Source organism: Rissa tridactyla, chromosome 3 (genome assembly GCF_028500815.1).
Source record: "Rissa tridactyla isolate bRisTri1 chromosome 3, bRisTri1.patW.cur.20221130, whole genome shotgun sequence".
Lineage (NCBI taxonomy): Eukaryota > Metazoa > Chordata > Aves > Charadriiformes > Laridae > Rissa > Rissa tridactyla.
The window spans coordinates 78,214,518-78,226,792 of record NC_071468.1 but is presented as its reverse complement, the minus strand read 5'-3'; the positions used below and the strand labels follow the sequence as shown (position 1 = coordinate 78,226,792).

The 12,275-nt window shown below is 35.9% G+C and overlaps 1 protein-coding gene across 9 annotated transcripts in view; it reads right to left on the bottom strand.

Moving 5' to 3' along the window:
• ATG5 (autophagy related 5) overlaps positions 1 to 12,275 on the bottom strand; it is an 82,341-nt gene that overhangs the window by 24,619 nt on the left and 45,447 nt on the right. For 8 of the 9 annotated variants that reach the window (XR_008465209.1, XM_054193889.1, XM_054193890.1 and 5 more), the window contains one exon: positions 1,623 to 1,740. Coding sequence is in view for 8 of the 9 variants with exons in the window: in XM_054193889.1 (XP_054049864.1) it covers positions 1,623 to 1,740 (118 nt within the window). In the remaining variant the exon portion in view is untranslated. Of the gene's footprint in view, positions 1 to 826; positions 1,488 to 1,622; positions 1,741 to 12,275 lie in introns of those variants that run through there. The other variant, XM_054193893.1, reaches the window with a different exon arrangement.

Here is a 12,275-nt window from a genome sequence, read left to right as displayed (position 1 = left end):
TTTTCAGCTTTTAACAAAAATGAAGCAAGCAGTTAGTATAGCACATTTCTATCCTGCTATTAAAGGTTGGTGCACGTGTCGACATCTGAAAAGAAGGTCTACTAATGGGAAGCATCAAGTCATTGGCACTCAGATGAAATTACATTACATTCATGCTTTTAATAAAGGCAGTAACTAGCACATTCCCCATCTGCAGCTTTAGCAAATCCACATAGAAATTATCATCCATTATATCCTTGAATAACTTCTGCATAAATGCTTTTTGAATTTCTTTCATTTAATTTGTGCTCTGGACTGCCTTCCAAGCCAAAATGGATCCTCCTCCTTACTCTCTTTTTTTAAATTTACTTTGTACCATTTCACTAGTATCTGTGGGATCCTCACACTTAAGGACTTAAAGATGGTTAAACTTGCTTGTGCTAACATTCAAGTATCTATTTGTATCCTGCTTTATCCTTTAGACAGTTAGTTGAAAGCATTACCTAAAAGTATGCTCTAAAATTTATAGTAGCTTTAGGAAAAACGGACGCATGGCAAGCAACATTCCATATTTTTCTTACCTTTTGTTATTTTTTGAAATTGTTCCCATGTGTTAAACAAGTATTAAATGGGGGTAAAAAAATACTTTTGAGATTCCAGTCTATTTTTAAGATGACCATATTTAAAGAAACCCATGACAACTGCTTGATTTTGAATTATACAACTTCTGTGTACAGCAATATCTTATAGATTTTTACACTGTTTGCAAATTAGTGCTTTACTGTCAAAAGGTGCCGATACTACACCAGTAAATTCTGTGCCAAGATCATCTCCAGAATATCAGACGTTCTCAAAACAAATTGCCATTTATTGACTGAAAAGTTACTTCTTTACAGGTACTGGTAAGGCAACAGCAAGAACAAGATGAAAAACATTTCACATTAAATAATTCTGATCTCAATTTGCAGAGTACATAACTTTTACATTTATCCCACCTAAGAAGTATATCAGAGTTCCAATAGTTGTAATCTTTGAGGCTAACATCCAGAATGCTTATTTTTCCGTATAAGTGCTGATCAGCAAATGCTACTGTATGAAATAATGCTACATGAACTAACGGGTATCATGTCACACAATACTACTTAGTAACCACACATAAAGTTTACATACTTCTAACAATCTCTTTCTTTTCTGGTACATTTTTAAAGGTTGGGCTTCAATAGGGAAAAAAGTATTCTGAAAACATCTTCAATTTCTATCAACTTTGGAATTTTACATATTAAAAGTTTACGCAATACAAAATCAAAGGTAACTTAAAACTTCTATTGATGTTGCTTTAAGAATATTTTTTAAAAACACAGAAAATAACACGTGATTAACAGTGTGATGGCAAAGGAGCACAAGAATTTTAAAATAAAACTTCCAGAGATTAATTTTTCAGGAGTGCCTAAGGACTCAATCTTACCCTTTCCAAACACTGCAGGTGATGGGCACGTGTAATCGGCACGCTATAGGGCAGGAAGGAGTGAAATCTGAAACTCTGGTACTGAGACATAGTTCTACCTCCAAAATCCCCATATTAAAAAAAATAATAAAGTCAACAGAAAAAATATCTTACTGGACAAAAGTTATTTCTACAGTACCTTCCAGGCTGATAGCACTAGGACACACATCTTTTAGTAGATCTCCCAAAGTATGCAACTGTCCTCCGGAAGCAATTGGACGAAATAGCTTCTGTATAAAAGGTCTCTCTGTTGTTGCCTGTTTTAACAACAAAATTAGCAAAATCAACAATTTAAGGACCATGCAAATATATACTATTACTATTTGAGACAGGCAGAAGATAGGACAGGACAAGAGGTTGCAGCAGAAGCAACATCTGGCATTTCCATTTTTTTCCCCCCCTTGCATTCCATTCATATAATGAAATGCAGGGGAGTTTTTGTTTGTTAACAATTGAAAGTAAGCTGACACTCCAGAAAACCGTGAAGATAATTTATAAATAGTGTCATGGATAGAAGTGTTAAATCCTTTTTATTTTTTAATTTAAAAAAAAACCCCTTCTGTTATAGGAATGAGATCTGCTTGAACAAAACATTTCAATATATTCCAAATTTTAGTAAAACAAGCAGTAAGCACAAACTTAGGAGCTCAACGTACACCTATATGTTTTGTTGAGTAAAAGCAAAATTGTAAAAACTATCTAATACCTTCTGCAATAGTCTGTCTTCCTTGTTTTAGAAACACATTAAGCACTTTAAATGGCAAACAGGTACCTTATAGTTCAAGCCAGGTGCATTTTTTCCCAGTATGTTAAAAAAATTCAAACTATTTCAGCAACAAGAAACAGAGTACAATTAAAAAAAAAAGAAAAAAGAAAAATGTGTTGTGCTTTGACAGACAACCTAGAGTCCTCTGCCTACTTATGGAATTAGTCAGACATAAAGAACAGTTATGCCCCACTTCTGCTGCAAATATCCACAGGAATTCAGAATGATTTCAACTACAGGTCCTGTTAGATCTTGCACATCATCATAATTTCTTTTGGAGACAAAAAAAGCAAATCTACTGCCAGTCACTACTGCCAGTCACTGTCCACAACATAGGCAATAAAACTCCCAACGCTGCAGAAGCAAAGTAGCTTATGGGATCTACAAATGCACTTATTTAAGAACTGTGGTTGTGTTAAGGTAATCCCATTCTTTGAGTATGTGTATAAGCAACCCCAGGCTCAGCAAGCATCTGATATTGAAGGGACAGGAAAAGCGTTTTTTTCCCCTGACAACATGACCTCTTCTCCCAAACTGGGACACCTGAGCCAGAAAACAGAAGTTAAAAACCTCATATTCAACCAACCCAAAAGTTTTAATCAAGCTCTAAATTGTTGCTGACAAGTTTCTGCTAGCAGCTAACTCCAGAAAGCAGCTGATGTGGCCCACATTCCAGGTGACTGGGCTCCAGTAAATTACACTTTCATCACATGCTATCTTAACTGGAAAAAGCAATACAAGCTACTGCCACTTCCAAATTTAGTTTTCTACCCCTCAGAAAGTGGTTCCTGTCCTGCTACGGTACTTCAAGAATAGAAACAAGACAACGCAACTCAACATCAAGAAGTATTTTATCTCCTGGTAGAGATTTTTGGGGAAAAAACCAACCAAGTATTGTAAAAATTTTGAAAGGTAAAAATTAATTTTGAAAGGAAGTTACAATGTGGTCTCTGTTACTTACGATATGGTCTCTGTTACCTACCTACACGTAAAGCCACAAGCAGCAGATTAACCGTGACAACTTAATTGTCATTCACCTCTCTGAAACAGCAGGGCAAGGAATCTTTTCCTAAGAGTGGTACACTACCTCAAAGTAATTCCAGGGCAGCACAGTGCTGAACTATTGACAGACAGCTACTTGTTACTTCTTGCCAACAGTCTCCAGAAATAGAAAAATAATCTTTTCCCAGTTTTTCTTATGAAGACTGATCAGAAGGAGCTGACTAGCTGCCGTACTCAATTCTCTATGTCCTCAGGGTAGCAGAATGTGGATACAAACAGTGCTAATGAAATGTCTGAACATTTGAAAAATGATGGGAGGCACACAGCCCGCAGGATCCACCTCAGACAGATCCACACTTGAGAAGTGAACTCTGGCACATTAATGTTTTGGATGTACGTTTCTTCAATATAAAAAAAAAGATGAAAACTCTAAAACATTGTTAAAGTCAAAACAATTTTCTACCACTTTGAGTTTATTTTTAAAAAATAAACTCAATTATTCACAGAAGTCTAATCACAGCTCCCAAGTGCTTACCATCTGGAGTAGCAGAAGTGGAAATAAACACCAGAAGGATGCAGGCAAAAGTGGTTATCATCAATAGACATTTATGATAAGAATTTCCCAAGTGCATTTTGCAGTTTCTCATTATTTAATAATAAATTACAATCCATTTTTTCCCTAGTTATCATAACTTAATGCCATATTACAGCAAGAGGGAAATGCCAAAGATGTATTTTCTAAAATCTCTCACACAGTTGCTGACTGCTGCAAAGCAATATCCTCAGTTGCTATCATGAAACATTATACAAAATTAATTCAATTTTATATTTTAAGTGTTGAGCAATACAGATATGGTAATGTAAATAAAAATCACTGGTCTCCATCAATGTTAAAATGATAAAAGTAACTTCATGTCATTTATACAAAGATTGTGATTCACAAATATAATTCTATGGGCAGAGTATTACCCCAACATGCTTACATTTCTCCCCCGTCATGCAGCAGATGCTTTATGCCTTGAAAAAAGTCAGAAGTGCCATCTTACAAACTAGAATGTTTACAGGATAACTTTTCAAAGTATCTTAGTCATGTAGCCGCATAAATTATCTTAGAAAAATCGTATTGCCACCCCTTTTGAAGTGTGGTAGCTAGTAATATAAGTCCAACTTGACTGCAGCTTTCAACTCTAGTATTTACTACACCACCACATGAAGGAATAGTCAACATAAGTGATTACATAATGTTGTGTTCTGTACAATATTCGCTTAGTCCATCATGCGAGACAGCACTATCTGCAATCTAACCCACAAAGACATCACTGCATAACTGTTAACTAACAATGATTTGAAATAATCTACGTCAGGTCTAAAGCATGCATTGTACAGGATCCGTCATTTTTTCCTACTAAGATTTTTATAGCTTCAACAGAATATAGCACTTTTAAGACGATTTTATTTTTCAGTCTAGCCCCAATGCAGCTGTGAGCTGTTCAAAAGATGCTGGATTCATTTGCAGGGTACAACGGGTGAGAGTCAATCAGTAATTGCTGATGACAGATCTACAAAGGAAAAGCCTCCAAGTATAAGAGCATATCAAGATGTGGCCCAAAATTTGTAGTGCATTTTTACACTGGTCATGTCCACAATTTAATATCAAATCATCACATTTTGATGAAAGCAAATATTCACCTCTAAGTTAACACATTTTCTAGAAAGTTGGACTTATTTATTGCAACTGAAATTTCTTATTCTTCTGTACTACTACATAGCTCCACAAATCTTGCAGAACAAATTGAGACTTTACTCTTTTTAAAGAAAGTTTAAACAATGACAGTGATAGGAAAGTGACAGCGAAAAATTACACTACAGTGAGAAAAAAAATAGATTAACATTTCCTATTCAGGTATACTGGCATTGAGAAGAGTTGTAGGTGAGGGAAAGTGGACAAGGGAAGAGCTATGGACGTCATCATTGTGGACTTTTGTAAGGCTTTTGACACCACCTCCCATAATATCCTTTTCTCTATATGTTGGAGAGGTATGGATTTGATGGGTGGACTGTTCGGTGTGTAAGGAACTGGTTGGATGGTCACATCCAGAGGGTAGTGGACAACGATTCAATGTCTGGATGGAGACTGGTGACAACTAGTGTCCCTCAGGAGTCTGTATAGGGACCAGTCCTGTTCAATATCTTCATCAATGACACAGTGGGATCAAGCGCACCCTCAGAAATTTCGCAGATGACACCAAGCTGTGTGGTGTGGTTGACATGCTGGAGGGAAAGGATGCCATCCAGACAGATCTGGACAGGCTCAAAAAGTGGGCCCATGTGAACCTCATGAGGTTCAACAAGGCCAGGTGTGAGGTCCTGCACCTGGGTCAGGACAACCCACAGCATCAATACAGGCTGGGGGATGAAGGGATTGAGAGTAGCCCTGCTGAGAAGGACTTAAGGGTACTGGTGGATGAAAAGCTGGACATGAGCTGACAATGTGTGCTCACAGCCCAGGAAGCCAACCGCGCCCTGGGCTGCATCAAAAGAAGTACGGCCAGGAGGTTGAGGGAGGTGATTCTCCCCTTCTGCTCTGCTCTCGTGAGACCCCACCTGGAGTACTGCATCCAGCTCTGGAGCTTCCATCATAAGAAGGACATGAACCTGTTGGAGTGGGTCCAAAGGATGGCCACAAAAATGATCAGAGGGCTGGAGCACCTCTCCTATAAGGACAGGTTGAGAGAGTTGGCGTTGTTCAGCCTGGAGAAGAGAAGGCTCCGGGGAGACCTTATTGCAGCCTTTCAATACTTCAAGAGAGCTTATAAGAAAGGTGGGGACAAACTTTTTAGCAGGCCCCTGCTGAGATAGGTCAAGGGGTAATAGCTTTAAACTAGAAGAGGGGAGATTTAGATTAGATAGGAAGAAATTCTTTCCTGTGAGGGTGGTGAGGCACTGGAACAGGTTGCCCAGAGAGGTGGTAGATGCCCCATTCCTGGAAACATTCAAAGTCAGGTTGAACTGGGCTCTGAGCAGCCTGGTCTAGTTGAAGATGTCCCTGCTCATTGCAGAGGGGTTGGACTAGATGACCTTTAAAGGTCCCTTCCAACCCAAACCATTCTATGATTCTATGAAAGTTTTAAGAGGCCCTTTAAGGTAGCATAAAGCCTCACAAGATCAGAGACAAGCTATATAGTTACATATTGTGCTAGCAGTTGTAACTCTTTCTTCCCTATCATCCTGCCAAAAAAAAAAAAAAAGTGCAGTCAGCTTGCCTGGTCCTTTTCAGAATCAACAGAACATCAAACACTGCATGAAATCCACAATTTAATTAGTCATATATTTTTTACAGGATGCATCTTAAAATGAAAAACATGACTCATGAACTGCTGGGTTTTAATCTGGAAAAATCACAGAGTTACCAGTGTTTCCATCTACAGGAAGGGATTTGGATTTTCTGCCTAAAAACACTGCTGCTACTCTAACAGTATTTAAACAAATAGAAGTTACCATACATATTGAACCGACAAAGTAAAAAACCAATTTCTTAGGATCCCCACATGGGAATAAACTGGCAACCTAAAACCGTAAAACTCGAGGCTTTACTACTTACTGCCTCATATTTTCAGTAACTTTTAAAGTTCATAGTCTGTGCTGTTTGGTAATGAACCACTTTACACTAAAAAAAACTCTCAAAATTTAAATTTATCATTTTGTTTAAACTGATTTAAACTCAACCAAGAAGCTTTAAAAGTAACAATAAGAGTTTCCATAACGATTTAAGTTATTTTATTTAAAAAGTACAGGAAAGTTAACTACTCCCTGAAAATAAAATTAATTATATAAATTTTATTACGTATTTACTCAAAAGCCCATTTTCTATATATTTTTTAAGATGTCTTCTCTTGTTTTAGAAATGTTTTCAATTAAAAATCTCAATACACAATGAAAAAGTGACTAATTGAAAAGATGACAAATTGCTGTAGTCACAGAACCATCACAATACCACGTCTGTCTGAAAGCAAGATACTGCAAAGCCCCATCTGGAATACTGCTCTTTCACTGGAGCTGAAATGCAGTTTTTCTGCTGGTTTGGTTTTGGTTTTTTTTGTTTTTGTTTTTTTTTTTTTCATGGGTGTGTATCTTTGGCATCTTTTTGTTTAATATTAGACACACTGAGTACTTCATTGTGGAAAAGGCACAAGGAGTGTTTCTGTTTTGTTTTTTTAAAAAAAGAATCCACTCACTGGAAACTAGACAGGCAGGTTATCGGACTGAAAGATTAAATGGAAGCGGCAGCTAAGACTGATAATCACCAATAAACTCAGGTAAGAAAGAATGTGTGTCAGAATGGGAAAGAGCTATTTCTCTGTGTGTAGAAAAAGCAAGATCTAAGGTCTTAGCCTAAGGTGACCCTCCTGAACTTGCCCTACCTCTTGTCCCAAGTTTTATGGTTTTAATAATGTTATCTTATCTACAGTTGCTTCAACTGCTGCATATTTTGACTTCCATTCAGAAACTAGTCACATATTAAAATGGCTTACTTGGCTTTTAAGCTCATTTCATATATCCTGATACCTGCAGAATAAGGCCAATAGAAACATTTGACTGACTTCTGGAAAAAAAAAAATCACCAACAAATAAAAAAATACCACATCAAAGACAGCTTTTACATACGTAAACAGCTAACATTAGATAGCCAAGACAAGCCAGCAAGGCAGCCTATGCAACAAATAGCACCAGTGATGTAGGAGGGAGAAGAACATTTGAATAGCAGGGCAAACATTGACTATCATCATCTAGAAAACAAACAAGTGACTATACAGTAAAGAAATCAGTAAAGTTAAACTCACATTCATTATTCTGCATTATTGTACTACCTGCAGGCTGATGAAGCTGGTGATCATAGCAGATAATAAAATGTTTTATAAGCAAAATTGTGTGTACGTAGACCTTTAATTCTTCCCACACTGTTCAGTGCTGCTGTTCTAAGCTTCCTATCTCCAATCATGCTCATTCTTAAACAAAAGCCAAACTAAAAATCAATTATTTGCTTTTGCAATGGCCAGTGTAACTCATAGTTTAAATCAACTTTATAAGTTAAAATTAAATGTTGCAAAATATTTCTGCATAAATAACAAGCCAATATCTATAGCAGTCCTTTTTTGCACTTTCATGCGTATTTCTTGTTCATATAACTTATTTAATATTTTGAGGTATTCATTTTGTTCCACCTATCAAAGCGTCTTAAGCTTATGCTAGGAAGACAGAAGAATCTAGTGCGATACTCACATCCTAATTAACTCCGCAACAGAGTAAAGGTGATCATGTAGCTAAAGATATCAATACTGCTTAACTGATACTTGTAAGTGATTCCTATTTCATCATTTAATTAATAAAAGCTTACAGAAAGACCTAGGTAAGCATGTATTGAAGGAAGTACTACAGTAGGCACAAACTTGCTATGTTAAACTTCAAATTTTCCCTTTCACTTCCATTTGTAATCTCAAATTAAAAAACACAGGAGACTGCATTACTTAAATTGATTTGTTCTCCTATGGTCCGATCTTATTTTTAACTTGTTTTTAATCTCAAAATATTTCCCTATTCACAATCGCTGCTATTTCCCAGCATGCCTTCTAGTTTATGCTTCTAAATAAATAGATTCTGAAAGATTTGTGTCAGCTGGAGTCTCAGTATTTTACTTCAAAAAACATTTCAAAGTTTTTTATACTCTTATTTCTTCATTGACTATTTTACAAGCAATCACTTTGCGCTTCAGTCAGTATAACCCTGAAACAGTATTTTCCAAGCGTGCTAAGAAATAATCCATTTATATACTCTAAGGCTAGAGATTCGAGTTACAGCATAACTAGAAAGCAATTATTTAAATGCCAAAACACAACATCATTCTCTATGAATTGTAGTATAGTATACTGATGCACAAACACTACATTCCAGTAAGTTAGCCACAAACCTACAGGTTTTAAAAAAATTATGTAAAATAATCCATGTTTGTTAATTACAAATAAACTTAAATTGTGTGCACTTCCCAAAGAATTCAATAAAAGGTCATTTATTCATTTCAACACAAATAAAGGAAGCCTTTTCTCAACAGGCTGCCATTACTCAAAGAGCAGTTTGAGAAGCAGAAGGAAAAAACCTGATTCCTCTCTGATATAAGACATATTTAAAGCAAAAACCTGATTCTTACATCTTCATTAGATGTTTGGAAAAAAATAAGGAAGTGATACGTTTCTTCCAACTTCACATCTTGTATGATAGCAAACAAGACTCAAAAATGGCTACTATGTCAGACAAAACTACTTATTATGATCCAAAGACAATACTTTTGACTTCAGGTCTTAAAAATCTCCATGTAAGATACAGAAATCTTACACCGCAAAATACATCTAACATCTACTAAGCACGTTACCAGCTAGAGGCAAAACGCAAGATCATTTAAATGAAAATTCTGATACAAATGGTTCGCTAAAACAGAGGGAGACTTCCCATAGACTCAAATTATCACGAAGATTTCCAAAAGGGGAAAATAATTTTAGCCACCATGTATGTTTGTTAAATTATACATAGCTTAACATCGTGTTTTACCACAATGAATGTGATAAAGCCAAACATGAAATAAATGCATTACATTCAGTGTCCTGAGATAATCGGAGTTACAATACAAGAGAGAAAATACAATGTTAATATACTGACCAACTTAAAAAAAAATCTAATATGAGAATGTTAGTTTAATAAATGCCCCTAAAATAGCCCCTTTTTCTTCTTAGTCCAGTATTTTTTCTACACTAAAAGGAACTTTGATCACTGCCCTTAACATCATTGTCTTATTCATCACAGACTTGCTCCAGGCTGTATAGGTGTTGTGGTAAGAGCAAAGTTGACTTTTAGAAAAACAGAAATTTAAGTAAATAAGCTGCTCAGAATATTCATATTGCATATCTTAAGAAGTTAGCTCAATTTCTGCATTAAAAAAGTGTAATTACTATTTCCTTAAGTGATTATTTTACTTCAGCATATCGAATTCAATACTAACAGTCCACAGACCAGGAAAAAAAGAGCGTATGGAATTTGTAATTCTGCTAAACCATTTTAACTGACTTATCTCTGTTCCCTCCAAAGATGCTGTATGACCTCTTAAGCTGCCAGAATGCAAGGGGTTTCAAGAAAAGCTATTCCCTCACTGTCTATGCCCACAGGTTTAGAATGAAACAATTCCAGTGTGAAAACCAATAGCGACTTTCAGAGAAAGATGGGCTCAAGTTTACAGCTTTCTTTTTGGCTTAGTTTGTAAGGACACAAGGCAACTATTTCATAATTGCTCCAATGCCCAAGCCTGCACCACTCTCAACTAATGCTTTAAGGGTCTGTTTGCAAATCACTGCTTTCTGATGACAACAGACACAAAAGGGAAGAAATTCAAATGCTGATAATATTTATTCCACTAGAATACTGAAACAAGGTATTTCTACAAGGCTGTCCCACTTAGCAAAAGAAAAAGTAAATCGAACTTATTTCTACATACAGCCTAATTTACAGCTGTAGTGCAAAGGTTGCCACTCTAGAGAACAGCATTTCATGCTATATGGAACTTTGCAGTGACAAAATGAGAGGTTACCTTCAGGAAACTCAATGCTCAACTAGGATTACAATGAAACACACTAAAATACCTGCTTTTACTTTTTTTTTTTTTTTTTTTCAAAAAAAAGAACACAATCCCCTTACTTTAAATATTCTCCTTAGAAGCACTTGCACTGTTGCCAACATAAAATTTATCCTTGCCAATTTATTTGCTAGAAGGAACATACCATTCTCTTAGAAAGAATATTAGTGCAGTTTGGACTAAAGAAACTCTCCTAACAGTAGACCTCACAAACTGATTACTTGCATTTAACCTTTCTTTTTAAACCTTTACACAGACTCAGCTAAAAAGCAGTAACAGCTCTCCTCCATTTCCCTCAGCTAGCCTTCATTTGAAATATTAAAACAGTAAACCGTAAGAGGCATCCACAGAGCCCCAGTAAAACAAACTAAATGAAAGTTAAAATCTCTTCCTCCGCATTGCAAGCAACACCCCCCCCAATCAAATCCCATCACAAGCAGTCAACGACTATATGAAGGACAACTGGCTAAAGTTAAACTCAATAAGAAATACATATACACACACTGAAAGAAGCTTCAAAGAACTCGTTCTTCCTTAATCATCTATTAAAAATCTACAAACTTCATTTCTTCCGTAAGGCAGCAAGTTCACCCTTGACTTTCAGCTCAACAAGCTAAAGTACACACATACAAACACAAAAAAAGGAAGTGATCTCTTGTTTTATCTATTTGAAACCTGTCACCTTTCAAATTTCATCAGTATTTTTTGAGCTTCTACTACAAGAGGCATAAAACACAACAGGAATTGTCTTTACATCTTTGATGATTTTTCTATTTCACTTACTCTCCAAGTTGTTAGGACTGGAACAATGTTCCAAGAAAATGAAAACTCTGTTTCTAGTATTTCTTTAATTAGTCTCCGTAAACTCCATTTAACAGATTAACAATGATTTTGTGTGCTTTGAATAAGGCTGGCACTGCTTTTAATAGCATTCAGAGTTTCGAACAGCCTACCTGCAGTGTCACATCACTGTTCAGAGAATAAGGTATGTCACATTATGAAATAAAATTAAAATGTTTTAAATAAAACAACTAAGGAATGGTTTTTTATGTCCAATATGTAACTAAAAACCAGAAGACAAAAAAGGAGTATGAACATGCTCAACACACCTATCTAGAATTACCAGAAAAATTGACTCACTGACAGGATGGGATGTGGATTGCAGGACTAGCTGTGAAGTCAACATACAGAATAAATCAAATTACTTGTTTTTCCCAAAATACATTTTAAGTTGATCCAATAAATTACATGTATTCAGTGGCTGTAAAGATTACAATATATACCCTGATTACAACCTATAGAAAAAAAAAGCATCCTTTTACTTTTTGAGTTTGTTTTAGGATTTATGC